General features: G+C 50.7%; 5 protein-coding genes and 1 long non-coding RNA gene across 9 annotated transcripts in view; 4 read left to right on the top strand and 2 right to left on the bottom strand.

Annotated features, from left to right (window-relative positions):
• The window catches only part of ankfn1 (ankyrin repeat and fibronectin type III domain containing 1), a 28910-nt gene extending 20582 nt beyond the window's left edge, over nt 1–8328 (top strand). For both annotated transcript variants that reach the window (XM_052072372.1, XM_052072373.1), the window contains exons 15-24: nt 1179–1278; nt 1452–1584; nt 1708–2040; nt 2155–2321; nt 2942–3116; nt 3206–3374; nt 3587–3753; nt 5063–5279; nt 5361–5553; nt 5718–8328. In XM_052072372.1, coding sequence (XP_051928332.1) covers nt 1179–1278; nt 1452–1584; nt 1708–2040; nt 2155–2321; nt 2942–3116; nt 3206–3374; nt 3587–3753; nt 5063–5279; nt 5361–5553; nt 5718–6405 — 2342 coding nt within the window. In that variant the 3' untranslated portion in view covers nt 6406–8328. The remainder of the gene's footprint in view (nt 1–1178; nt 1279–1451; nt 1585–1707; nt 2041–2154; nt 2322–2941; nt 3117–3205; nt 3375–3586; nt 3754–5062; nt 5280–5360; nt 5554–5717) is intronic.
• Nucleotides 8329–9304: 976 nt separating this feature from the next.
• On the top strand, nt 9305–11392 carry nog3 (noggin 3). The gene has a single exon (XM_052072375.1). It carries the CDS (start codon nt 9850–9852, stop codon nt 10549–10551), a length of 702 nt encoding a protein of 233 aa, XP_051928335.1. The 5' UTR covers nt 9305–9849; the 3' UTR covers nt 10552–11392.
• A 1853-nt stretch (nt 11393–13245) lies between these two features.
• On the bottom strand, nt 13246–16356 carry LOC127604942 (chromobox protein homolog 2-like). Of its 2 annotated transcripts, none has more exons than XM_052072369.1 (6): nt 16247–16356; nt 16118–16161; nt 15383–15448; nt 15240–15309; nt 14792–15129; nt 13246–14610 (listed from the first exon to the last, which is right to left on the bottom strand). In XM_052072369.1, the coding sequence occupies exons 1-6, from the start codon at nt 16310–16312 to the stop codon at nt 13665–13667; spliced, it is 1530 nt and encodes a 509-aa protein (XP_051928329.1). In that variant the 5' UTR covers nt 16313–16356; the 3' UTR covers nt 13246–13664. The 2 variants fall into 2 exon arrangements, with proteins under 2 accessions (XP_051928329.1, XP_051928331.1); XM_052072371.1 differs by having other exon boundaries at nt 14801–15129.
• A 996-nt stretch (nt 16357–17352) lies between these two features.
• LOC127603377 (cytochrome c oxidase assembly protein COX11, mitochondrial) lies at nt 17353–19600 on the top strand. The gene is given in 6 exon segments (XM_052069569.1): nt 17353–17428; nt 17431–17550; nt 17932–18248; nt 18395–18550; nt 18615–18740; nt 19262–19600. Coding segments are annotated over 6 exon segments (969 nt in total). The 5' UTR covers nt 17353–17367; the 3' UTR covers nt 19451–19600.
• A 282-nt stretch (nt 19601–19882) lies between these two features.
• LOC127603376 (prolyl 4-hydroxylase subunit alpha-1-like) lies at nt 19883–25293 on the top strand. 2 transcript variants are annotated; one of them, XM_052069568.1, is made up of 15 exons: nt 19884–20034; nt 21073–21147; nt 21608–21704; nt 21795–21946; nt 22039–22176; nt 22260–22505; nt 22626–22786; nt 22878–23054; nt 23156–23226; nt 23341–23440; nt 23560–23613; nt 23689–23754; nt 23830–23898; nt 24120–24216; nt 24443–25293. In XM_052069568.1, exons 1-15 carry the CDS (start codon nt 19944–19946, stop codon nt 24553–24555), a joined length of 1707 nt encoding a protein of 568 aa, XP_051925528.1. In that variant the 5' UTR covers nt 19884–19943; the 3' UTR covers nt 24556–25293. The 2 variants fall into 2 exon arrangements, with proteins under 2 accessions (XP_051925527.1, XP_051925528.1); XM_052069567.1 differs by having other exon boundaries at nt 19883–20034; nt 23560–23754.
• On the bottom strand, nt 19980–20672 carry LOC127603378 (uncharacterized). Its single transcript, XR_007963048.1, has 2 exons — nt 20414–20672; nt 19980–20065 (listed from the first exon to the last, which is right to left on the bottom strand). It is a non-coding gene; the product is annotated as an uncharacterized LOC127603378 (long non-coding RNA).
• Nucleotides 25294–27447: the final 2154 nt, after the last annotated feature.

Here is a 27447-nt window from a genome sequence, read left to right as displayed (position 1 = left end):
TACTGGTTATACCCAGTCATTGAGTCAGACAGTTCTACGGTGAGTTTACACATATTGACTCAGTCTGTCAGGCGCAGCAGTTCACACTTACATGAAACATTTTCAACAGACGACCTGGCGGGACGCCCGAGGCTCCGGCCGCTCAAGCGCGCGCACACACGTACACACACAGAGGCATTAACGTGGGTTGCTATGTCAGCCCGAAAGGGAGCCTTTAAAAAAAGTCTCTCGAGCAGTGAGCGGCTTTGACAAGTGGATAATGTGACAGGAGTGCACGGGGGCCCTCCTGCGCACTCACTCGGACTAAATAAAGAAATGAGTTTGCGTTGGAGAGCGACGCCAGAAAAACATCATTGCGCTTGATTAATGAGAGGGGAGGCGCAAAGTTGTTTATGTCGTTGACAACCGCTGCACTTGGTTCTCGGTCTGGTTGCCGCTTGTTGGTCGTCAGGTCGGGAGGTCTGCTCGGGAGGTGGGTGGCGGTGGCAGCTTCCATCCCTCAGTCAAAAAAAAGAAAAAGGAGGCCTGTCTGCCCCTCCGTTATGTGTGTTGTAGTCGAATGGCGGCATATCTGGTGTGCTGCGACTAAATGTCACGTGAATGTTTCGAAACGACCATCTACGTTAAAATGCGGTGTTCCTCTGGGATCACTCATTGATCCTCCTACCTTTCGCATATGTCCCCTGATAGGATATAACGTTGACGTTTGATCCTATTTTCGCTGGCTTCCAAAAGCCGCTCCAGTCATTATGTTAGTTATCTGTGTACCTTTCAGAACTTGAAAGACTTTTTTTTTTTTTAAAGTCGCTCAGTGATAAGGTCCGCCATATTTTGCGAACCGCCATCTGTCCGCGCTTGGCTTGTGAGCATCAGACATCTGATGTCCGTTTACAGGACGCTAATTATGTGACGCTTAATTAGCCCGGCTCAAAAGGTCTGCTGCGGTTTTGGAGATTGGCATCGCTGAGCGGCCGCGGGCCGCGACGGCCGATCGAGGAAGGAGAAAAGATAGAGACTGCCCGACCCCGATAAGCTCACGTCCCGTCAGACGGGCCATCATGGGAGAGTGACCCTGCCGCGACGACCTCGCGAAAATGCACGCAAACTCCAGAAAGAAATCAGCTGAGATGTTTTCCGTTTGTCTTTTTTTTTTTTTGTGGGGGTGTGGGGGGGCGCAGATGCTTCCAAGCTGCAGAACACGAGCAGGAAGCAGTCCGTCTCCCGAAGCCTCAAACATCTTTTCAACTCCTCCAACAAGTTTGTGAAGACACTGAAAAGGTTTGTTTCGGCTCTCGTTTGAGCCGGTGGCGTCGCAAATGAGGTCACCCAAATATTCTGAACGCATTATTTTGTTTGTTTTTTTTGATGATTTATGTTTCGTCCTTTATCGGTACATGACACGTCATTCATGAAAGCATTTGTGAGTTCCTCTTTCTTGCCCTTTGCCTCAGGGGCATCTACTTGGCGGCCGTCTTCTACCACAAGGACAAATTGCTGGTGACGGCCGAGGACCAGATCCCCATCGTGGAAGTGGACGACTCCTACGGCAGCTCCCTCATGCAGGACTTCCTCTGGTTCACTAAGGTCGGCCTCCCGCCACCAAATAAATCAAAACGCAAAACTTGCCGCCATCCCGGTGCCGAGCAACTAGGTTGAAAACGCGTTTAAGGAGTTTCATATCGACCAAAAGGTGTACTTGTGTCGCAGCTGTCCTGCATGTGGGAGGACGTGCGGTGGCTCCGCCAGAGCACGTCGGTGTCCACGTCGTCGTCGTCCACGCTGCAGGCGCGCCACAAGATGCTGAGCGCCGCCGGCCAGCTGCAGAACTTGCTCGGTACGCACAACCTGGGCCGCGCCCACTACGAGCCGATCAAGGATCGCCACGGCAACGTGCTGCTGGTGACGGTGCGCGACGCCGACGGACAGCACGCGCTCCTTAGCGGCAAGTGGATGCAGGTGGCCAAAGTGCAGAGTCAGCGCAAGTCCCTGTCCACGCCCGAGGAGCCCTACGCCCTCGACGTCCTCATCATCACGCTGCAGGTGCCCGCCAAACGTTTTACCTGATCGCTAAAACGAATGCGGGTACTCGGAAGACTTTTTTTTATTCTTGAAAGAAGCCCATTTTTTTTTTTTCCTTGTTGTGCCCCGGCGCAGGACATCGTGGCGTACCAGCGCCGCAGCAGCCAGCGGTTGGCGCCGGGCCTCTACCTAGGCTACCTGAAGCTCAGCAGCTCCGTGGACCAGATCCGGGTCCTGGTATCCCAGAAGAACCCCAACATGCTGTGTCACGCCCGCGTGCGAGAAAACGCCAACGTGTCCAGGTAGGTGGCGGGAAGGGCGGGGGTCACTCTTTCTCTTTTGGGGGAGGCTTAGCTCGCCCACCTGGAACCCAAAGGGAACGTAGCCAGACTTGTGAGCCGCCGGTCTAATGAGGACTTGGTGTTGGTCTTGTGCATGCGAGTTAGTTGGGAGTCCGGACAGCCTGCAGGTCATCGTCATCCCGTCCACCGTGATCATCATGTCGTCGTTCCCCCCCCTCTCCCAGCCCCCCGCCCACGGATGAGGCATCGCGACCTTCTCCTCCTCGTCACTTTTCAGAACGCGATGTTCCGGAACACTCCGCCTGTTCATTTGCCACCTGGAGACGGAAACCTACCACTGTTTTGTCGTGTTGTCCTTCAGGATGCGCACAGACGAGCGCGCGCGAGGACAGAAGTTTATTTGAAAAAAAAAAAAAAAAAAAGAAGGGAGTGAGGAACAAAAGAATGTGCGGACAAAAACGACAGCTCAGGGAATTGGAACTGCGAGGCAGACGTGCAATCCACTCGCTCACTGCGCTGCGATGGAGAAATCGCGTTTCCCTGAATATTTACTCGTGCCCAGGATGCCCTTTTGACCCATCAAATGGTCTGACTGGGACGCCTTCGTTTCGTCTTTTCAGGGAGGAGTGGGACTGGATCCGCACGCTGTCGGCCGCCGGCGAGAAGGACCCGGACGGCGAGGACGGCGGCGAGGAGGCGCGGCCCAGGCCCGAAAGCCACGCGCCGCTGCTCTACTACGAGCTCCAGACGGCCATCAAGACCCTGCTCAAGAACCTCAACCTACCTCTGCACCAGGTGCCCCCCCCCCCCGCCGGCTCATCATCAAATAAATTGGTCGAGATGGAGGGGACTCGCTCCCTAACAAGCAGACTTCCTGCGGGCAGGCCCGTCACTTGCGCCTGTACAGCCAGGAAGTGGTGGAGCTGGGTCACGGCGTCTGCTTCCTGCTGCTGCTGCCGGCCGCCGATGACGTCTGCTCGGCCCCCGGCCAGTCCAACCCCTACACGCCGCTCTCGGGCTTCCTGCACCTGCCGCTGCAGATGTTTGAGCTCGGTAATCAAACAAGTTCGTTCCGCTTCTGTTAATTACTCCGCGCGTCTTCCAGTGCAGCTCGTTGCCGCTTAGCACCTTGTGGTATGAAGTGGTACTACACGGAAGGCGTGCCACTCGCTAGTCCCGACTGGAGCGTGCGATGTAAAATAATGCTCAAACCTGACGGCGATTGCGTCATTTCACCACCGTGGTGCCGGTTTGTGTGTCCTCAGTGCACTTCTGCACCTACAAGGAGAAGTTTATCAGTTTGTACTGCCGCCTGTCGTCCGTGTTGGACCTGGACGCCCTCATCACCCAGCAAGCGCTACGGGAGGCCATCACGGACAGCGAGGTGGCCAGCGCCAAGCACCGACATCAGCTCATCCTCGACTACATCCAGGTAACCGTCGCACCCCCCCGAAAAAAAAAACATACCGCTAAGAATCCAACGTGACAAAAGCAGGATCATGTGGTCCCTCTCAAACAAATCATCTTTCTTGCTAAATTCATCACCATTTTCATCACAAAGTTGTCGCGCTTTAGAACGTGTCAAGCGAAGACGGGAAATGTCCCTTAATGTCCTTGTCTGGAGAAAAAAAAGTACTTCAATCAGCTGTCGCGAGCCTGAGAGAGCGCAAAAAAAAAAAAACTGAGCGCCGCCGCCATTAATGCGCACCGTCCGCTAAACCGCAAGTGTGCGCTCCCTTGGCAGCCGTCTGTGTGCGTGTGTGTGTGTGTGGTGCCTGATCTGTCTCGCTGTGATTTTTAAGTCTGGAAAAAACTTGCCCATCCCCCCCCCCTCCAAACCACAAATTGGCTGTAGAAGGAGGAGGGGGGGGGGGGGGGATCATACAGAATAATAACGTTGTGTGTTTCTGTTACGTATGTATGTGTGTGTGTATGTTCACTAATGTCGAAACCAAAATAAAAACCTGTTGAATTTAGCAACACGGGAGTTGTAACACGCAAAGCCGTCGTCTCGTCTCTGCTAATTTTGAATTGGCCTAAATTTTGTCAGGCGGTCAAGCGCATCGATTCTTATGCGGATGTCATTCTGACACCCAAAGATAAAAATCTTTCATTAGAGAAAAAAAACAAAACGAAAAAGTCATCACTCACGATGCGAGTTTTTGGCACACACAAACAGTTCATTCATGTGGCGTGTCAGCCGCGCGTGAAAGTGGATCAGTGTGAAGATGACGTGATGCGGTCTCATTGGACGGTTTGTTTAGACTCGCCACACGCTGCGGGAGGAAAATATGCCACGCTCAGACGGGGCGGCCCACGCCGTCTGCACGCACGTTAGAACCCTCACGGGGTCACGCTCGCATGCCGAAAATAAAACGCGCACAATAATTGTTTTGACACAGTCATCACAATGACGGCGACTTTTTTAGGTTTCAATTGCGTTACACGCACAACTTCCTTGACACTCGGCTGACAAAAATTTGCTGATTGTTTCAATATTGGATTTTTTTTTCCCCTGACTTATTATAAAAATCATTTCCAAAGCAATACAAAACTAAAACTCGTTTCATCAAGTCTGTCCATACTGTTGTCATCGCATGTTGGATGTGTGCCTTGAAGGGGGTGTGGCCTCATGAGGGATGTCAGGAATCGAAGCGGCGTTTATCGGCGCGTAAGCTGCGGCGCACATCGGCTTCGTTTCATTGGGATTTTTTTTCGAATTGTTCTCGCGTGCGCTGCAGCAGCTGGACGAGACTCGCCGGGACCTGCGCTGGCTGACGGACGCGCTGCAGTACGCCCGCTACAAGCAGCCCCTCGGCGGCGTTCCCGTCACCTGCCTGGTGGACGCCGGCGCCCCGGAGAGCGACGGCGGCCAGCACAAAACGGACTCCACCTCCTCCGCCATGGAGTACCTGCCTTCGCCTTCGCCCGAATTGTGCGGGAGGAAGGCCATCAGCGGTGAGCAGCACCATCATCATCATCATCGGTAGCGGCGCGGCGGGCGTTTAGCGTGCGCTGACTGGCGCCGCTGTGCCTCAGACTCGCTGCTGGGCTCGGACGAGGACGCTTCGTCGGAGGTCTTCCTGCCCACCGACAGCGACTACGACTCCAGCGACGCCCTGAGCCCCCGTGAGCTGGACCTGCTCTACTCGCCCCCGCAGGACCTGTCCCAGCAGGCCATGCACTCGCTGGGGGGGAGCGCCCCCGACGTGCTGCAGATCCACGAGCTCAGGTCATGTCGCTGGATTAAATTCAAGTTTGCCGAGGGCAAAACCATTCGGGGATGACGTTGAGACGGAACCGCTTCTCTCGTTAAAACAAATGTGATTGGCTCTTCCGTTTAAGCCCCGCCCCTCTTGAGTGACGATGTTGCAAATGTGGTCTTTGGTTTTCCAGGTACGGCGCCCGCCCTGTCACGGGCCTCCCGCTGTCGCCGAGCCCGCAGGACGGCAAGTCACAAGATGGCGCGGCGCCCTTCTTCCCCCAGTCGCCGCCGCCGTCCAAAGACTTTGCCGCCTTTCCCTCGGCCCCGCCCCGCTCCCCGTCCGCCCCGCTGTCCCCCCGCTTCGCCGGCGACCTCCCGCTCTCCCTGCCGCAGTCCCGCACCGCCGAGACTCTGGAGGGCCTCTCGCTCTCGAGGACCCAGCCGGAGGGGGGCGTCCCCCAGCCGAGGCTGGTCCCCAACCCCCCCTCCAAGCGCAAGCTGCTCTCCAGGAGCCACCGGGGCCAGTATTTCAGCGGGCCCCAGCGCTGGCTCAGGGGACACAGCGGGGAAAGCCACACGGGGTCTTTATCCGAGGGCGTCTACACCAAGCAGTGCGACCCGGACCACCCGCCGGCCCCCCCGCAGGGTGCCACCTACGTGAGCCGCACCGACTGCGTCCTGGAGAGCCGCAAGGGTCGCCCCCGCGAGCCCAGGCCCCACGTGCGGAGGATTTTCGCCGACGCTGGCAAGGAGCCGCAGGGGGCGGTGGCGCGGTCGGTGAGCGCAGGGCAGCGACGGGAAGGGGCGGCCGGACAGGACGTCGACTCGGACGAGCAAACCAACTCACAAGTGTCGGAGATTCTCAGCAGCACGCTCTAGGCCCCGCCCCCCCCCAAAAAAACTCTGCATGTACTTGGCTGTTTTCCAAAAAACTCTCCAGATGAACACAGTTGTCACATTTTGGCCAATGGCAAGCCTGAAACGTTGACATCAGACGCCTCCAGTCGTAAAAGGTACGTTCGTGTGTCAAAGTTTTTCCAAAATGAGCCTCGTGACGAAGGCCTGCTGCACGCCGATATTGCGCAGCCATTGGCAACCCCCCCTTCCTTCCCCCCGCCCCTCTCGCCAGACATCGTTCGGTGTCTGGCGGGCTTCAAATGATTCCGTTAAGTACATTTTGTTGAAAATATTTGCGAGGTGTACTCTCAAAAAAAAAAAGCTACTCAACAATTATTTGGGGAGTGTCTATGTAAATTTCGCCCTCCCACGCCCCCTGCTTAGCCCCACCCCCCAACCCCGAATCCCTCATAGGGGTACCTGCTGCTGTCTAAGGTAACCACTCTTCCCATTTCTCACGCGATATTGATGAGAATGCGAATTCGCGCTGCTCGGAAGAGAAGCCCGCTCTTGGTCCCGTCGCCACTTCGGTTTCAGGTCTTCTCGGCCTTGAAACCATCCGTGGGACCCGAGCCGGATCTCGTATCACAAGCTTGCACGATGACTTGATTGAATAGCAAGTGAACTTTTTTTTTGTTTTGGGGGTCGGGCGCAACCGGGACATTCCCGGCAAACTCTTGGCCAGTTTCACGTCCTCTTCAAGGTTGGATCTTAAAAACGGAGACAAGAGAAACCGTACCCAGGAAGCATCGGGTTTTACCCCGGGACCTTGATCTTCTTGCCACTCTGTCCAGCCCGTGCTCGCGTGCCCAACGTTTTTCTCAGACCTTTTTGCGTGGATCGCAGAAACCAAAAGTTGCTGGTTCAACTTCACCTTCACCCGGCCACGACTGTTACACAGATGATCAGCGATGCAAGCAAGAACTGGAACTTTGTACATTGTTCACACCAACAAAAAAAAAAATGTGAGCGTTGTGATCAGTGGCGTGAAGTTGGAAGGGGTCCTGGTCTACTTGAAGTCACTCTGGAAGTTTCTGACGATCGTTACTTTAAGCCGGAGGGTTTTGGAAATACTTGAGTTTGGAAGTTTTACATTGGAATGAACTGGGAAGGGATTTTTTGGGAGGGCTCTCAGATTTGTGCATCAGTGTCAACTTCATCTTATTTCATATGCGCGTGCAGAACAATTGACGTTTAATGCCGTGCACTCACTGCCAACGACAAGGCGCTCTAAAGCGGCCGAGACAGAATTATCCGATGGGAAGCTGTCTTTTCAGGGCGTACTTTAGAATAATCACCGATGCAAGCCAAGATGCTCGGATTCTTCCGTAGCAGGGGAGGGCCCACACTTGGTCTTCACACAAATTTGTGAAATCACTTTGGAGGGACGTGAAGAGCCAAGCGGCCAGTTTGAGAATTCCTGGTCGATTCCCGTTCATTCCCATGGTAAGTTTCCAGCGTAGAAATTTCCTAGAATTTCGCAACACTAGTCACAACGCCGCATTAAGCACCACAACGTTTTTTGTTGTTGTTTTTTTTTTACTCTAACGGAACTCTTGTGTGCTCTTTTTGTGCTTGGCATGTGACGTGCTGTGCTTCAACTGGCATGCGGGTGTCATCTCAGGACGTTTGTTTGCGTTGTCGTCGTTTTACTCGGGCCTGTTCCTCACTTCCTGTTTGTTCCCTCACACGCTGCTGACGCTTCGCTTCTTTTGGATGTTGCTTTGTTTTTTGAGGGGGGGGGGGGACCCACTCCTTGTGTTATTTATTTTCCCGAGGAGCACAGATTGTTCACGTTTTCTATACGCACGTCGTCGTCTTTGTCTTTTCCCCCCCCCAACCCCCCCCCATACACACTTTTTTTATGTGTGCACATTCTGGAATAAAAGCTGATGGAACTTGTGATTGTGACGAGTCAACAAATCCACGCAGACGCGCTCGGAATGTGCCGGCAGCTCGCTGAATTTGGGATTCGGACGCCGCGTCGTCGTCGTGGTCATCATCGTCGTCTCGCCTTGATTTATTCCCAAAACATTCCGCGGGCCATTTCACTTTTTGCGGTTGCGGTGTGGAAACCTGCGGTGTCGTCTTGCGAGCGGCAGCCGCTTGCTAACGAACGTCGCTCAAGGCCAATAGCTTTGCCTATGAAAGTGGCTCGATGTCACTTCTCGTCTGGCCTAACCATCAAATGCACTGACCTCTGACCTGCATTTACAACCACAATTGAAATATTTGTTTTTGTAAAATTGGGCAAAATTTACCCAAAGTGGCTAAATTAGGGAGTTAAGGAGGAAAGTTGCGAGTATTAGCAAATGCTAAGTTGGCATCCGGGGCCGACGCGCGACATCGGTGTATCCGAAGGTGTATTGATGGGTTGTGGGGGAGTTCAACTGGGTTGTTGTTCACAGACACCGCACGACATGCAAAAGTAAAACACACTGGTGTGTTCCCCCTGGTTCTGTACCCCGCCCCCGGGTCAAGCAGGAGGTTTTCTTATCTGAGCATCGCCTCGCCGCCTCTTGACAGATTTCCACAATCTGGCGGCGCCGCTCGTAAAATGACCGAAACGCTTCCATTGGCGGCGGCGGAATGTTCCGTTACCTCCGCCAAGGAAGTTTTGTTTTTGTTGGGTGAGTCGAAACATGAAGACATCGCATTTGGGTGGAGAGCGACAAAGTTGGACGCGGCCGCTTTGTCTTCCTCGTACGCCTGTGAAATTTTTTGCTGGTCCGCAACTTGGAAGCCACACGAGAGAGAGCGGGCGCCTTTGCGCAAAGGCTGAGACACCTCAAGTCGACAACGCTGGCACCACACAGCAGAAAAGAGGTGGCTCAAGTACTCATATTTTAAAAAGTACGAGTATTTTTGTGATTCCTTTTTTTAATGAATTCCATACAAATGGCTGTTTGGTTAAAAAAAATGGTGAAAAACAGCTTTTCTGCTCACAAAATTGTTTCTTGCTTTTAGACGGGTGTTTTTGTTTTTTGTTGCGTGTTTGGATGTCTGTGCATGTGTATTGCTTGCATATTTCTGTGTACCTTCAGTGTGTTTTTACGTGTGTGCTTGTACTGCGTGTTTTTGTGTATTAATAGTCACGAACGTGCGCGCGCCTGGGTTGGTCCAGCATCCTGATGACGTACACGACCCCTGCAGCGTACACAGTCCAGTGGTGCTGAACGGTATTTGGACGCACGCACGCAGCGCCGCCGTCATTCCAGCTGGAGAAGGTGAAGGAGGAGTCCAACGGAATCCTGGTTCAGAACCCCGAACCTCGCCGAGACATGCGGCGCGAGTGGCTGGCGGGCTCTGCCTCGGTGTGCCGCCGGCCGCGTCCCGTGACGTGACGCGACGCGACGCAACTTGAGGCGAGGTGACGTGGGGCGAGGCAGCCCAAATAAGTTGACTACTTGCGTCCAGGTTTGGGAGATGGCTCCCCGCGCGCATCCCCGCCTTTGCACCCTGCTGGTCTTGACGCTCATCCTGGCTTGGGCCTCGTGCCAGCACTACCTCCTGCTACGGCCGGTTCCCAGCGACCACCTTCCGCTCGTGGAGCTCAAGGAGGACCCGGACCCTTCGCTGGACCCCCGCGACAATGACCTGAACGAGACGGAGCTGCGAGACGCCCTGGGCGGACACTTTGACGCGCACTTCATGTCCGTGCACCCGCCGCCGGAGCGGGACGAGGACGCGGACAGGCACCGGGGCCGGGAGGAGGACGACGAGGACGCGGACTCGGACCCCCTTGCGCGCCTCCTCCTCCCGACCGGCCCCATGTCCAAGGACTTCCGCCTCCTGGACTCAGAGGCGCACCAGGGCAAGAAGCCCAAGGCGAGCAAGAAGCTCCGTCGGCGGCTGCAGATGTGGTTGTGGGCGTACGCCGCGTGCCCGGTGCTGCACGCGTGGAGCGACCTGGGCGTCCGCTTCTGGCCGCGCTACGTCAAGTCGGGCCGCTGCTCCAGCAAGCGCTCGTGCTCCGTCCCCGAGGGCATGCGCTGCGTGCCCGCCAAGGCCAGGCGCTTGACGCTGCTCCGCTGGCGCTGCGTGCGGAAGAAGGCAGCCCTCAAGTGCGCCTGGATCCCGGTCCAATACCCCGTCGTGTCCGAGTGCAAATGCTCGTGCGCCAAATGACGGACGGACGAGGGACCGACTTGCTCTGCCGACCTGGCGCACAGCAGAACAATCTTGCACGCCTCCCCAACAGAAAAGTGCAAACGCCCGCGTTGAAGTCGTTCCGTGACCACGCTCAAAACATTCCGCTGTGAAATGCCATCCATACAGACCAGCCTCCCCAACAGTTGTTTTTAATAATGAAGGAAAACATCACTAGATTTGTATCTACGATAACGTCCAGTACGGACACAATTAAACACCTGACATGGTTTATTATTCTAATTATGCCTCCATTAGTTTGTCACCTTGTAATCATGTGCCACTATAATCAAATTAAGGACTTATTTTCAATGCGGTATGCGCACCTCGGCCACCAGGGGGCATTATATGTACATGAAGTCACGTTTTCTCCGTAAGCCACATTAATATTCGTCATGTTCTGGAAAGGATAAAGAATATACTGTATGCCCGTATTGTATTGTTGTAGTTGTGTGTTTCCCTGTGTTGCTGCACCATAACTATGATGCTATTTGTCAGCCCATCTATGGCGTTCTCCCATTATGTGTTAAAATGAAGCTAAATGGACTTAAGTGCAAAGTTCTGAATCCATAATTCAGATGACTTTGCTGCTGCCAAATGGCACACATATCTTCAATTTTTTATTGCAAGTCAAAGCCAAAAGTGAGTTTGTATCTCAAAAAAGTCTTTATTTTGGTCACTTGTATCTCAAGGCACCATTGTACATCGCACAAACCCATTACTATATATACATGTGTAATTGTATGGGGGAAAAAGCCCCCCAAAATACCAGATGGACTTATTTTGATCATTTCCTGCAATTAAATTTTCTTAACGACAATGTTTGGAATTGGGGATTTATGTTGTCAGTCGTGCATTTCAGTAAAACCTGAAGTGAGAATTTTCCTGTGCTCTTGAACGTGAATGGCTCTTCCTCGACATGTGCCCTGTAATTGGCTGGCAACCGGGGCACAGCTTCTTCATCTCTTGTCTTGGAAGAACAAATAGAGCTCAGTGCTGCCCGGCATGCTGCGGCATAATGCGGTACTACACTGACACATACTTTTAGGGAGGAAAAAAAAATCCAACTTTGCTTTCGCTTGGATATCTGCGACACGGACACACGCAGATTGGTGTCCTGCCTCGTTCTCTAGGAAACTGTCAGTTTGTCACCCGAGTGCGAGGAGCCACTGGGGCTGCCCGCCCCCGTCCAAAGATGTCAACTATGAAGTTGACATCTCACCCCTGGCAACGTAAGTCACGATCAGCAAAGCGTTTCTTATCGTAAGCAAAAACAAAATGGCGACAAAACTGTCAATAATTTGATTGTGAATGTTTTGGGCTGTGTGTGTGTGGGGGGGGGGGGGGGCAGGCAGGCAGTGGAGTCTCCTTTTGGCGCAGAGACAAGCAGACTCTCATCAATCTGCTGCTAAACTAACACGGCTAAGTGTCAAAACAAACCTGCTGCCAAAACACACACGCTGTATTTGGGTTATCCCAGTATGTGTGTATGTGTACTGGTCTTTCTGCCCCTACTTCAGAGGATATCAACCTTATTGTTGTTCCCTTTAGTGTCAAATTAAATCTCATTTGCTTTCGATGGGTAAAACTGAATTGATGTACAGTCGGAGTAAATGGAATTAATAGCTTGATTGCGCAACCTAGCACCGCCGTGCCACAAGACGGCGCCAAAGTCTTCTTTTCCGATCAGACGGGGCTTTGGCTCCATCTTCCGGCATCTCGAAAGCAGCGAATATTGGATTTTTTTTGTTGCGAATAACCGAGGTTTGAGTCCCCCAACTTGTGAAAATTGGAGAATTCGCAAATAGTGTTTGTGTTTACGTGCGTGCGGTAACACTGAAGCACAGTGCCGCGCGTGTGTTTACGCATACCAGCGCTGCACCCTGTGAGGGCGCCTTGTCGCCCCTGTTTGCCCAAATTCATTTGGGGAAAATTCCACCTCTGCAGCAGCAACAACACTTGCTCATATAGCGTAAATGACACGCGTACTAGCAGTTCTGAAACCCTAATTAACGTCACTACGTGAATTACTGTTAAAACTGTTGTCAGTTGGCGATGCATTTACCGTTGCCCGGTTTGTTCATATGCAGAAAACTTCATTTGCTTGGTTACTTTCATCATCTGATTTTGACCTTCGACGCTAATTGAAGTTGGTTTTAAATGATTTTGTTTACTTTTTATTTCGTTCAATTGTAATTAAATACGATTGAGCAGATTTTGGTGATTTTTAATCCCATCAGTCAGTTTATGTTGCATGGGTCAACATTTAGCAAATGGCGCAACGCTGTGCACCATGAATCAAAGGTTAGTAACTCTTTCCATCTCCATTTGGATGTAATTATAATACGCTTCAATTGTTTGAATATGAAAAATGATCATTTAAGAATGGAATAACGGCAATTGGGTAAGTATTGTTGGATTCATTAAACTATTTAACGTTTACTTCCGGCAACAGTCACTAAAAATGTAATTAAGTAATTTATTTCATAACTCAACAAAATTGAGAATAGGCACCGATGAGTCCGTTTTTTTCAGGGGGGTTTTTGTGCCCACATCTTCGTTCGTAACCCTAGCTCAACAGCGCCACCTGCTGCAGCGGCAACTCGTCTCCTTCCCAAGATCGAACGACTGTTTTATTTTGAAAAGTAAAAAAAAAAAAAACGAGGCACACAATTGAGGTGAATAGAAAGAGATTTACAGTATAAATTAAAGGATCAATCATGTGTGTGGAATACTGTTCAGGAAATTATTAAATAACATTCATAGCACCTTTGGTCCAAACACACAAAACAGTCAAATGTCCAAATTACCGAGCACGGGTTTTGTTTTTGTAACATTGTGGACCGGAACCTGAGGCACTGACGACTTCCTGTTTTGTCACCTTGAACAGGAAATAAAACAACAACAACAACAACAACAAGAAAAATAATGTCCACGGTGGAAGATTTGGCATCCCGGCCGCCGTTCCCTCAGTGGCCCGTTTCACGCTGCCCTCCCGGACAACTTGGCGCATCGGAAACGGAACGGTAGAGTCAAGCTGGGGTTTGCTCGCATCGCTAGCGAGTTGGCCGTGGCGGGCAGCGCGAGAGCGGCTAGTGGTTGCGAGGGTTGAAGAAGCCGACGCTGGTGGGCGACTCCTTGACGGTGACGGTGATGAAGTTGGCAGTGACGTCGGTGACAAACACCTGCTCCAGAAGGTTCCGCGTGGGCCGCCAGTCCGTCTCAGTGTCCGACTCGGTGGCGGCGTCGCCGAGGCTGGGCCGGCCGTCGGCGGGATACGAGGCGGCGTCCCGTTCCCATTCGCCGCCGCTGCTGTCCTCCGAGTCGCCGGTGCTGAGATCGTTGAGGCCGCGGCCGGACTTGCGCTCGTCCCGCCGCCCGCCGCCCGCCGGATCCTTCCTGGCCTTCTCCGCGCCGCCCCCTGCAGGCAGGACCGGACGCTGCCCGGCGGGGGTGACGCAAGTGTCTCTGATGACCACCAGGCTGCCGCTCCGTGAGCTGGAGCGCACGGCCGCGCCGCTGTTGCCCTGATGGCCCGCCGGCGGCGTCTTGGTGACGTTCTGCTGGTTGAGCGCTCGCAGGCCGAGCGTCTGATTGCTCGGCCGCGGCGAGGATGACGAAGGCGTCTTGGCGAGCGCTCGCTTGTGTTGCACCAAAGCCGTGTAACCTCCGTGGCCGTCCTGCCTCCTCGGAGTCGGCGCGGGGCGCTGCACCGCCGTCGGGCCGCCCCCGAAGGCGGGTCTCAGTGGGGGCGGCATCCCTTTGAGGGCGTCGCCACGGCCGCCGCTGCCCGACGCGGCGCGTTTCGGCTCGCCGTGCGACGCCTTCCTTTGCGGCGAGCCGCCGGCTTTGCTGAGGGAGGGCGAGGAGGCGGGCGCCGGGCGGTTCCAAACGCAGCCCCCTTTAGACGCCGCCGACACCTGGGAGAAAACGGAGCTCTGCGCGTCGGCGTGGTGCTCTCTGGCGGTCCGGCTGAGTCCGGTGTAGGTAAAGCTTGCCGGCTGCAGCGGCTTCTTGATCCCCGGCCGGGGCTCCACCCTGGGAAGGCACGACGACGACTTTAAAAGGTCTGTATAGATACCGATTTGTCCTTTTGGCGTCATTATTTTCAACACATCTGCCATTACAGCGAAGCCGCTAACTCACCTGCCTTGCATTTTTAAGCTTCAATGCACTTGTTTGTTTACATCAACACTTGCTGAATTTGCAACTTTCGTACTTTCCATACTTGCGTAGGAAGCCCGGCAGCAGCTGGTGATGGCTCGGCGCCGAAGGCAAAGGCGGCGTCCTGCTTTTGGCCGGCCTCAAAGCGCCGACGTTGGCGTGAAGAGGCTTCCGGCCGCGCTTCTTGCGATGGCCTTCGGCTTTGGCGGGGAGAATCTGAGGCCTCCTCTGGGGGGCGGGGTGCAGCCGAGGGCCCGCCGCCGAAGCCTTGGCCTTCTTGCGGTCGCGCTCGGCCTCGTCGTCTTCCTCGGACGACGAGGCCACTGACGAAGACGCGCCGGAGAACGACGACGAAGACGAACGGCTGTCTTTGGCGGCGGGTGAAACGGGAAGCTGAAGGCGGGCAGCCACAAAAATCACACTCACGCATCTTGTCAAAAGATCAATCAAATTTGAATCTATACCCCCCCCCCTGTTTTGAGCTGAAAGTGGAGAGAAATTACCGGAAACTTGCGCGGTCGTCCTCTCGGCCTCTTTCCTTTCGTCTGGTACAAAAGTTCTCGCTCTTGTTCCCTAAAGTGACAGAATTAAATGAACGTCTATAGTAGCCTGTCTTGTTATTATTCCAGTACAGGCGATCACAAACCTTTTGTGAAAGGCCGCGAGTAACCTCGGGTCCAAAATATTCTCCTCCGGCTCCCAACTATTGTGCCTAAAAGCACAACATCACATTTTATTTTTCATGCGCTCGCGGGTTCGATCCAATCTGCATTTTGTTGCTTTGTTCTTGTGACTCCTGTCAATAAAGTTGAAAAGAGGCTCCCGGCGCGTAATTAGCCTGTCACAACAACAAAACAGCAGAATGCAGAGGAAAGAGTAGAAATAAGAAAAACAAAACAGTACACTGATGAAAACGTCAGAATTGCTGACGTTTGTTATGATTGGTTCAATATTGCTTATTGTCGTTTGAGTGCATCGGAAGAGGAACAATATGAACAATCATGTCGTGAAGAATAAAACCAAACAGAAATATCGTGCTCCTTTTTTTTTTTTGCAAGCTTCTGTATTAGAATGAGCTCGTATGAAAACAAACATAAAAGAGAAGACAAACGAGCATAAACGGCGCTGTTTTAGTTTTTTTTTTGTCTGCTTAGCTCGCCGAGACAAAAAGAAGGCTGCACCTCGCTTAAGGTAAGCTATTCTCGCGAGAGCCGAGAAAAGAAACAAGAATGCCAATGTTTTGCACTGCTTCTTTTTGTCATTTTGTCAGCTGGCCGTTATCCTGCCTTGCTAGCTCGCCGTGCGTGCGCGTGCGCACGTGCATGTGTGCGTGCGTGCTCGATTAGCCTCTGCGGCTAGCTGAGACTGGCTAGCGACTTACTTGGACGACCACCCTCTCCACTTGACAAGATACTCGAACTTGCCCTGCAAAAGAGCACACAGGCGAGTTTTAAGGGAGTTCCGGAAGAGCCGTTGCACGCCCTCCCGAGCTGCCCGGAGGCTCGCTCACCTTTCTCGGCCGCTTGCTGAGGATGCATTCGGCATCAAATACCTGGCCCACAGTCACCCCCTCCATTGCTCGCACCAGCAGGACGGCCGGGAAGCACACGCCTTCTTGGGCGCGCGCGGCCACCGTAGGCGCTTTACGCTGCCTCGTATAAACAATTAATTCGCTTCAAACAAAACCAAATTGTCAATTGTGCGTTTTCCAACTTATTTTACGAAAACCCACACAGTCAACGGTGTAATTCTTTTTACCACTGCGTTGTAATAAAATTGTAATAACGTCGAGATACTAACACAGGAAAACAATAACGTAGATATGCGTGGAAGAAGTTTTACTTGCTAATTTCCATTAGAATTTAAAACGGTGCAAACCAGCACAACCAAAACATTTTGATTTTCTCTCTCTCTCTCTCTCTCTCTCTCTCTCTCTCTCTCTCCATCCCATAAGGATTAGATTGCTACAGTAGAAATTTTGACATGCACTAATTCATGAACAACCAAGAAAGTGAAATACGATTACAAGACAACTATTTTTTGGTGGAATTAAATAAATTGAAAGCTAATCCAAGCAGGGGTACATAAAAGACACAGAAGATTAAGTTGTTGCCTCTTGGTTTCTGGTTAGTAATAAATTCGATAATGGTCCATCCGTTTTCATATAATTATTTGCACAAAGTTTAAAATGTGAATATTCATTCACAAGACGTATTTGTGAATTATGATAGGCCCCGTATGTAATAGATTAAGTATAGCGTATGAAAACCTGTTCACATGTATATTATGCATCAATGATTTTGCAAATTAAATGTACATGTAAACAATGAATACAAATTGAGAGGGAGGCATTGATATGGCCAGTTGTATTAAGATTATAGAACATGTAAACATTTTGAATCCGACGGTGTCACCAGCCTGCTTACGATAATTTTTTTAAAGTGTTGCATTTGTAAATGCTGAATCTACGCACCGAAAAGAGAAAACATGGTGCTTATTTTCATGTTTAAATGATCTAAAATCCAACTTTGTTGCCACTCGTTCGTTTTGTTTCTCCAAAGCAGAACGTTTGTTTCGTGTTTGCTTCCGAAGACGGAAGATTTTAAATGTAGCACTCTGGTTCCTTGTGTAATGTGTCACCCTCAAACATGTCCGCTCGTTCGTTCGATTCACCCGGTGAATGACAGCTATAAGTAATCAAAAATGGTCAGGAGATTGTTTTGTTTCTAAAATTAAGCGTTTTTATTCCGTAATTTAATTTATTTATTTTTTCGTGCCGACCATTCGTTCGTGCTGGACTGTGGACACTTGCAGGTCAGACGTCCTTATTTTCACACTTTGGAATATTCGTTGTTTTAAAATGCAGATTTAGATTTTTCATTAAATTGTAATCTTAACATGACACCCAAGTGACTTAAAACTGCATTGATCATCATAATTGACAGATTTATTCAAGCGCAGCGTGCTAGTGGTTGTTTGTTTACAAGACGTGTCCTGACTTGAAGCAGCGACCAGTCCATTGTTGGGCTAAAGGTGCCCTGCGACTGGCTGGCTACCCAATATGGTGCTTGTACAATGTTACGTAGACTAAGACTCCGTTTAATGAGATGAAGCGCTGCAATAAGACACCTCTGGAGAAGTGGGCCCTCCTCAAAAGCTGGTCTGATCACTGGTGACCTGTTGTCCACCATGCAGGTGATCCACTTCCTGCCATGCTGCTGTCACCTCTCCTCCGCCACTCACTCCGCGGCCTCGGGTCCTCGGCCCTCCTGCCTCCCATATGCTTGAGGGCTCTTCGCTGCGATGCCAGGAGGCCGCTGCACTTCCTGTGGCGGAGGACGCCCCTGTGCCCCCACATCCAGAGCCGAGGGGTCAAGATCAGAAAGCGTCCAAGCTTCGAGGAGCAGCAGAAGGCTCGGAACAAGACGGTGCTGACCTACGTGGTGGCCGCCGGCGTAGCCATGGTTGGCCTATCATACGCCGCAGTGCCGCTTTACAGGCTCTACTGCCAGGTAAGCGTGTGTGAGAGGTTGAGGAAGGGCCGAATGTGGTGAGCCAGAGAAGTTCGAGGACTGGACCCCCCCCCCCCCCAAAAAAAGACAATAACTTAAAACTTGGCGGCGACGTGGAAGTGTTTGTGACGTGGGCTTTGCTTCAGGCGGCGGGACTCGGCGGCGCGGCAGTGGCAGGCCATGACTCGGACCTGGTGGCCAACATGGAGCCCGTGAAGGAGCGCGTCATCAAAGTCACCTTCAATGCGGACACGCACGCCAGCATGCAGTGGAACTTCAGACCTCAGCAGACGGAGATCTTTGTAAGTTGCACGTTTTGACATGGTCCTCGACGCTTTTGCCAAACGGTGACGGCTTTTGTTGCAGGTGGTCCCGGGGGAGACGGCGCTGGCCTTCTACAGGGCAAAGAACCCGACAGACAAGCCCATCATTGGCATCTCCACGTACAATGTGGTGCCCTTTGACGCGGGGCAGTACTTCAACAAGATCCAGGTAGGAGCCGTGTTTGAGTTCTAAAATGGTCAGAATGATTTTATTTTATTAACGAGAATAGAAACATATGTATATTCCACGCATACATTCAGGAGTAAATACTTTTCCAGAAAAAGTTAAACAGAAAAAAATAAGTAAAATAATTTAACAGTAAACCCATTCAAATGTTTTCAATCTGTTATTTATGGTGATTTAATTACCACTTATTGAATGAAATAATTTACATGAACTTCATATGCACATTTTGCTTTTATATTTGCTATAGTTAGCTTAATATTGCAGTTGTTTATTGCTAATATTTTAGCTTTGCGCGACCGGCTAAATTAATGCAAGACGTATTTCCTGACTCTTGCTTCGGTAAGATGCTTGCTGGGCCCATTAGAAAAAAAAAGCAAGAGTGGCACTTGTATGTGGCCCGCTTCCGTGCCATACTTTACCCACGCTTGAGGTCGCGGAGTGAACGGTCCCAAGAAGCTCCCGTGCCTAATGATCCGTCTCCTCTCCCGGTGTGTTTGGTTCAGTGCTTCTGCTTCGAGGAGCAGCGTCTGAACCCTCACGAGGAGGTGGACATGCCCGTCTTCTTCTACATTGACCCCGAGTTTGACTCCGACCCCAGGATGGCTCGCGTGGACACCATAACGCTCTCCTACACCTTCTTTGAAGCCAAGGAGGGACACAATCTGCCGCTCCCGGGATACAGCTACAACTGAGCGCAAAAACGGACTCGCGGCGAGACTTTTGACGTAAAGTTGGACCAAGAAGAGGAACTTTTTTTTCAGACATTGGAAGTCACCACACTGCCAACTCGTCATTTAGTGGAAACTTTTAAAGACTCAAATCAATAAATCTTGATCAATTGATCCTGCTGAGTTTTATAATCAATTTCCAGGTTTATGTTGTAGGTAAAATTGGTGATGTTCAAAGAAATCAGATTTCCACCAAGGGGATTTTGATTTTCATGAAACACCAAATCTCAAACTTGATGATCTGATCATTTGAAGCAGGCGTGCCGGAGGAGGCAAACATCTCAAAACCCGCATGACGACGGACCTCCAGGCCCGGAGCATCGCACCTGCGCAAGAACTCAATGAACTTTGATTAGCAGGATGTTGCTAATTAAATCCCTTTTAGCGTCCAGGCCGCACTTTTAAGTGTTAGGTGTGGTGTGTTCCTCTGAGCTACGTGCTGTGCGGTTGCCGTCGGATGCGAGTCCAAAAGTTCAACCTTTTTGATGGAGCCGATGTGAACAAAAGCTCCCAAACGATCTACACTTCTGCATGTGAATGTGCAACAGGTAACTCCAGCCGAACCGGTCCCCGAACCTTCTGCGGACAAAAGAGATAATCGAGCATAAAACGGTAAACCGGAGGAGTGCAACAAAGGCAGCGAGACTTGACGATTAACTCCCATGGAAAAGTGACTTGAAGTCGGCAATAAAAAAAAAAAAAGGTAAACAACGAATAACCGCATCCGCACGCTTGGACAGACATGACAAGGATGAGGCGATGCCCTGCGTGTTAGATTTCCAACGGAATATGTTTTGACTTGGCAAAAAAAGCGCCGCACCAGTCGGCCTTTTGATGCGATGACGGTTGAGAACGTCAGAACGTCACCGTGGAAGCAGATCGCAAATAAATACAACTTATCACCACATTGACATTGAAGTCGCCCACCAAATTTTTCCGTTTGTTTGCATTCCGTGACCTGATGAAAAGCTGAGACTAATCTGCTGAATTCTGCCCCCCCCCTCACCCGCCCCTACGCCCCAAAAATGTCTTTTGATCGCATTTGTAGCTACGTGCAGTTTGTCACTCGTCAGGTTCGTTTTTCACCGGCGGTAATTTTATTCTGGAATCTTCCGGTTGGCAGCGACGGTTGGATGGTTTGAGGGTGGCATGTCACTCGTCTCGCCGCATTCTTTCAATGGCGGCGAAAGCGGGTCAGGTGGAATTCCTTTGGAAGACAACAACAACAAAAACGCCATAGACGGCTTTAATCACACCCTTTGACATTTGCGGGTTTATTTCCTCCAAACAGCTCGGGAACAGTCGACGTTGGAGGCAGGGGGGAGGGGAGCTGTAATGATTTTTAAAAATAAATTAAAAAAAACGAGAAACTGGTCACACCCTCCGATTAGTGGGGATGTGGCTACTTCTATTCAATATAAAGCTTTCGCCATCAAACTTATGTAACGAATCCCAAGTAAAGCTACGGCTCCTTCACTAGTCCGACATCTTTTTTTTTTTCTTTCAAACAGTCCGAAAGGAAAAACAAAAACAAAAGCAAGTACTGTAGCTATTATTGATCAGGTTCTCATTGACGGTCCGTTCAGACATGGCAGTCGGTTACCTGTTGTTGATCCTCATCAGTTTCTCGTCGGCCGCCGAGGAATTCTACACGTCTATCGGTGAGTTTGCTCGATTATTATCCATCTTGTTGTTGTTATGAATTTACCGTTTGCCCTTTAATTTTGTGTAACATGCCAGTGTGCATATTTGTTACCTGACGTGCGATTTCAAAGCGGCACGAGTGTGCTATTTAGGCTAGTATGCTAACACCATCAATGGGCCTTAAGTGAAGATGTTTTTTTGTTGTTGTGTGTGTGGGTGTTTGTTGACTCATTGTACCACTGAATACAGTCGTTCACACCGTGGATCCATGATTGTGTACGCGAGAGATGCAGGGTGTTGATGCTTTATGATCTTCATTCATTTGATGGATGATGCTGGTGGGGCAGACGGTTTGTGGCCTCGTACGAGCTTTGTGCTGGTTAGCTGAAAAACGATTTCACAGCGGGTGAAAATGACCTTTTTTTTTCGCAAGTGCGGTAAATGTCATGATGTACGTGTGTGTGTGTGTGCCATCAGGTCACATGACGCAGCTTTTGTACACGGAGAAGGAGCTGTTGGCCTCGCTGGACGATTACATCCGAGCGGAGCAGAGCAAACTGGAGACGGTCAAAAGGTGCAAAAAACCACCCATAGCGTCAAAACGTTGGCATCTGGTGGAGGTCACACTCACCTGATCATTTCGTGTGTGTGTGTGTGTGCTCAGGTGGTCCGAGAGGCTGGCCAACATGTCGGCGTTTGCCATCCAAGACCCCGAAACCTTCCTGAGCCACCCCGTGAACGCCTTTAAACTTCTGAAGAGGATGAACCGAGAGTGGCGCGCCCTGGAGATGCTGGTGCGCAGCAACGTATCCCACGGTGAAAACGCACAAACGTCCCGAAGCCCGAACGCTCGGCTCCAAAAAAAAGTACACGAGTCGGTTTGGACGCTGCGGCTTTTGCGTTTTCAGGCTTCGTGTCCAACCTGACCTCCAGGAACGAGGACCTCCCCGACGAGGGTGACCTGACGGGCGGGGCCGAAGCTCTCCTAAGGCTGCAGGACACCTATCAGCTGGACAGCGACACCATGGCCAAAGGGGAGCTGCCGGGTGAGCGGGCGACACCCACTTCAAACTACTTCTATTGCAATTCAAGTCCAAAGTCCAATCCTCGCCCCCCCCAAAAAAAACAGGAACCTCTTTGCTCCTGAGCAAGCTGACGGTGGAAGACTGCTTCGACGTGGGCATGGCGGCGTACCAGGAGGAGGACTTTTACTACGTGGAGATGTGGATGGCTCAGGCTCTCCAGCAAATCCAGCAGGGCGAGATGTTCCCAAGCGTGGACCCCGTCACCATCCTGGACTACCACAGCTACGCCCTCTACAGGCAAGGAGATCTGGAAGCCGCCTTGGTGTCCACCAAGCAGCTGCTGGCGATTGGTGAGTCGAACGAAAGGAACGCCGTCGGTTCACCTCCGACTATTCCTTGCGTACGTCGCCGCGTCCGCTCGAGGCTCCCGTCAAAGTCTCGCTCTTTGTTTTTTCCGGTCGTTTATTCAGATCCAGAAAACAAGCGAGCCCAAAATAATCTGGCCTACTTTGAGTACGAACTGGCGAAACCGGACAGGGTCGAGATCATTCCGACGATACCCAGCAAGTATCTAACCACCTACGACGCGACGGTGTACAAGCAGCTGTGTCGCGGCGAAAGCGTCGCCTTGGTGAGGAAGACGCCGTGATGTCACAGCGTTTCCCCTTCCGGGCTCATCATCATCATCATCATCATCATCATCATCATCTTTCTGACAACAGACGCCACGGAGACGGAGCCGCCTCTTCTGCCGTTACCACGACAACCACCGCCATCCCAACCTCCTGATTGCTCCCTTCAAAGAGGAAGACCTCTGCGACGTTCCCCGCGTCGTCCGCTATTATGACGTGGCGTCCCACAGGGAAGCGGAAGTCATCAAAAAGTTGGCCAAACCCAAAGTCAGTCCGCGCTGCTTTTCTGTCCAAAAGACGGTTGCAGCATGTTCGCGTGAGCGCGTTAACTTTTACCGTCTCTCTCACGTTCTCTCTTTCTGAGCTAGCTCACCCGCTCCAAAGTGAGGAACAACACGGACCACACAAATGTCGCATCTCGAGTCAGAATCTCCCAAAAGTAAGGACGACCGAGCGGGCACAAGCGCTGATTGCGCCAGTGTGTGAAGCTACATGCTACGTTTACTTTCCGTTTCCTGGACTCGAGTCGTTGCGTAACCTTTTCCCTCCTCAGTTGCTGGCTGGAGAACGACTCGTACAAGGTGGTGAAGAGGCTGATCAACCGAGTGGGCTCCATCACCGGTCTGGAAATGTCCACCGCAGAGTGGATGCAGGTCGAGTTCCTTCCTACACAGATCTTCTCACCTTCAACGTAAAAAAAAAAAAAAAAAAATACAAACGATAAAATAAAATACACTCAACTGAGTATTCACTTTTATGTTTGTTGGCGCAGATTGCCAACTATGGCGTGGGAGGACTTTATGAACCGCATATCGACTTTCAAGGGGTAAATATAAGCAGCGTTTTCAAGAAGATCATCCATAATAGACTTTTGTCTGAAAATCGTGTCGCGTTTCCACAGAAAGAGGTAAAGAACCCGTACGAATATTTGGGAACAGGAAACCGAATTGCCACCTGGCTTCTTTATGTCAGTAAAGCACACTTCACTTTTCATCGACGAGGCGCTCCACTCGGCTTCTAATGGCTTTCCCTCTGCTTGCAGTTAAGCCACGTGGAGGCAGGGGGCGCCACCGTTTTCCCCAGAGCGGGCGCTTTCGCCGAGCCCATCAAGGTTTGCTCTTCATCTTTTTCCAAACGGGATGCAACATGTGGCCACAGACTATTGATTAGCCTTTCATGGCTGAAGCCTAAGGGCAGCCATCTTGCGTTGCCACTGGCACTGTCAAACTCTTTTTGTTCGTCACTTCAGGGTTTGCCAAAACAAGTGGCTCCTGGTGTCAAGCATGTTTGAATGCAACTTTTTTTTTGTTTTTTTTTTTTGCGTCATTGCAGGGCTCGGCCATTTTCTGGTACAATCTTCACCCCGACGGAGAGGGAGACCATCAAACCCAACACGCTGCCTGTCCCGTCCTGGTTGGGAGCAAATGGGGTAAGTTTCAACGGAATGTAATGTCAGCTATGTAAGCATATTGCTGCCACACCTGGACAAAAAAAAAAGTTCAGTAACATGTCATGAGCATGACGAATTTCATATTCTGTTGTGCTAAGCAAGCACGGTTGAACGTGATAAGTTTCCGGTTTGACATTAGAAAGCGAACAATTCAAGCTGGACTTTCTCTGGAATTGAAAAACGGTCCCCTTGTCTGTTTGGTCAGTGGCCAACACGTGGCTGCACGAGAGAGGTCAAGAGTTCAAGAGGCGCTGCGATCTGCAAAGTTCGGCTGAGCAGGGGTTAACTTCAGATCGGCTGTATCAGCATGACGCGTAGCTGTGTTGCCATGACGACCCTCATCAGCTCTGTTTTGAAACAAAAAAAAAAGCACCACATGTTCAACTTCAGCGCTCAAACGTGTTAGCCTTAATAAAAATAATAATGATAAGAATTTGAATGTGGCTGTTGACATCAAATCGTAACTTTGGCCACTGAGAGGCTTGACTCACAATGGACTCTATGCAGGCGCCATTTAGGCTATGACGGCATGCTTACCTTTCGTTTGCTCGGCTGACGCCATCCCAATGACCGTATCAAACTCTCCCAAATATACCGCTTGAATGATGTCAAGCTACTGTAAACGACATCTCAGCTTTCCAAATTGCTCCAGTTATCCAAGTGTTGGTGAAGTGATCTGATTGAACGAGCCATTTGCGGTTTTACCAGGCGAGCAAAGCGCAGACTTGCACGGCTTTTTTGAGATGCTCCACTCGAATCGGTTTACAGGGCACAGACTCGATCGTGACTTGAACAAAATGCTGCTGTAAAGAAATGGAATTGCAAGATGGCCGCCGGTGGCTTCACTTCTTGCTGATTGTCGGCCTTGCTTTTGTTGCAGGGTGAAAAGTTGTACAATGCGTTTGTCCTTGTTTGTAGTAGCGTCTAACGGGTAATCATGTTTCAAATCAATAAAAACCAAATATGTTTTGGGACTTTTGTGTAATCTGTTTCCCGAAAGAGACGTTGAATGCACACGATTCATTCCGTGAATAAAGTTGTTTTGTTTGTTCGCTTTGCTTCCGTGTTTGTTTCCTGAAATGGCTTTGCTATGATGCTATGCTACAATGCTGTGTTTGTTATTCTTGGATATTTTCGCCAATGGCACATTCGAGGACGTTGTCCGGTGACGATGACGCGAAGCCGGGTGGAACTTAAGGTGCTGCTGTTTTTGGTTACTCGAGTGTCTATGACCCGCATGCACAAAATCCTAGAAGTGGGCGTCGACGCAGCCGCTAACTTGGTGTAATGAACATGACTAATCGGCGGGTTTGATTTCCATGTCCGGCCAAAGTTCATAACAGCATTGAGCAGTGACGGCGTATCCGTCGATTTAGCCGTCGCCTCCTTTAGAATCCCCGTTAATGACATCGCCACACGCATGCACACGAGCTCTCTGTGTGTACGTATGTGACACACACACACACATTCAGCCTTTGGTGTCGGCAGACTGGTTCAATATTCCGCCTGGTAATTTATGCAGAAGTAATTCGTCGCAGGAACCGAGCGAGAAATGTAGAAGAAAGCGGTGGAGGAGGGCGACGGGTGCGGGCGGGCTGCAGGAATAAGAAGCGACGTGAAAATGGTGCAAATAATCACCGTGGTGTCACCGTGGCAACATTGTTGGAAGTTGATTGTCGCGAGCGATGCAATCCATTTCAATTTCTCATATGGTCGGGAAAGGGGAAGTGGACCATATAATATGTTATATATTACGTGGCTCTCGTAATATGTAATTTCACTCCCGACCACTAGACGGCAGAAGTATTCCAGCCGACCGTTAATTGAATGTCAGTTCCCTTCTATTATAACTCACATCTATATGCATGATTATTCATGTATGTTCTGAGATGATAAGTTAAGGTTGTTAGTTCAGAAAAAATTGCATTTGTTTATTGTGAACACTGGTCCACTGTACGACTGATGGTTTTCTTGTTCTGTTCGCGATTCAATGCGACAGTATTTTGTTCTTTGACTGCTTCGCTATATGATGAATGATGGTGGCCGTCTTAAAACAAACAAAACATGCCTGATTATGCTTAAATAGTGAAAAAGAATGTTCTCATCCGGCATATATCTCATTATTTGCACTCTTATTAAAGCCGTGTATTTTAACGCGCTAATGGTGATGCGCGGACGTGTCTGAGGATGTGGACTGGACCTCACTCCGGAGAACCGCATGAATAATTGATCCAGAATGTATTATCATGCCGACCAAGGCTTCGTCTTCTTCTTTTCTTTTTGTTATTGTCGGATTCCTGCGCATATTCGTCCTTGCATAAATGAGCTCACTCCCTCCACGGGCAGATTTGCATAGAAAACTCCTGCAACGCGGTGTCGAAAAAGGAGCAATTAGGATTCGAGGCGGCGGGTCGAGCGAGGCTGCTCGGCTGTCACGTGAGACGGGGGGTGGGGGGGGGCAGCTGATTGATATGGAGGAGCGTGGCCTTCCTCTTCAGGCGTTGTCTCGCGCCAGGTGGGTAAGCAATGGACAAAGTAAACCCTCAGCCGCATTCCGTCATTTCCGTTTCGTGCTTCTGAGTTCGTAGCGAACAGCTAGTTGACATAAAGGTGCAGCGGCCATTCGAGGACCGCAACCTTCTAAGACCCCAGCATGCGTCGGCAATCGTCGCCTCACCGTGCGAGGTGGCAACGTGTTAACGTTACAATTGCAACAGAGACTAGAAGTTAGGTCAAGTCAAGTCAACAGTATTTATAGAGCACTTTCAAACAGCCATCGCTGCATACAAAGTGATGTACATGGAGGAAATTAACATGCACACAAATTGGTAATAAGGGCGGTAGAAAGCACCAAACAGTAAAATCAAGAACAAATCTAAGTCATGCTGAGTCGAATGCCAAAGAATACAAGTGAGTTTTGAGAAGGTCTCATAAAAGTTGTGCTGTGCGTCTACCAGCAGCAAAGCCGTTTTTTGCACTTCTTGGAGTCCCACCTGACGTCACAACGCTAGCTAGCGTAAGTGTTAGCATGACAAATGTAACAGAAATTGGCAGGTTTTGCACAAGTCACATTTCTACCAAAAGTAGCAGAAATGAACCATGTCCGTCTGTAACGGAGTGATATATTGCGTTTATTAAATTATGACGCAGGTGACGCAACGGTGCACGGTTCCCGCCGAGGTTCAGGCAGAACTACCCCGGAAGTCACAG

This window comes from Hippocampus zosterae, chromosome 7, assembly GCF_025434085.1.
Source record: "Hippocampus zosterae strain Florida chromosome 7, ASM2543408v3, whole genome shotgun sequence".
Lineage (NCBI taxonomy): Eukaryota > Metazoa > Chordata > Actinopteri > Syngnathiformes > Syngnathidae > Hippocampus > Hippocampus zosterae.
Note: the sequence above shows the minus strand (reverse complement) of the source record. Positions and strands in the feature narration are given on the sequence as shown.

Bases quoted from the DNA above. Each gene is read 5' to 3' on its own strand.
- nog3 (XM_052072375.1), top strand. From the start codon at position 9,850: ATGGCTCCCCGCGCGCATCCCCGCCTTTGCACCCTGCTGGTCTTGACG.
- LOC127604942 (XM_052072369.1), bottom strand. From the start codon at position 16,312: ATGGAGGGGGTGACTGTGGGCCAGGTATTTGATGCCGAATGCATCCTC. The intron at 15,449-16,117 runs GTAAGTCGCTAG...TTGTGCTTTTAG, and splicing joins TGGAGAGGGTGGTCGTCCAA to GCACAATAGTTGGGAGCCGG. The intron at 15,310-15,382 runs GTTTGTGATCGC...CTGTCACTTTAG, and splicing joins CTCGCGGCCTTTCACAAAAG to GGAACAAGAGCGAGAACTTT.
- LOC127603376 (XM_052069567.1), top strand. From the start codon at position 19,944: ATGCGAGTCCAAAAGTTCAACCTTTTTGATGGAGCCGATGTGAACAAA. The intron at 21,947-22,038 runs GTGAAAACGCAC...TTGCGTTTTCAG, and splicing joins GCGCAGCAACGTATCCCACG to GCTTCGTGTCCAACCTGACC. The intron at 24,217-24,442 runs GTAAGTTTCAAC...CTGTTTGGTCAG, and splicing joins CCTGGTTGGGAGCAAATGGG to TGGCCAACACGTGGCTGCAC.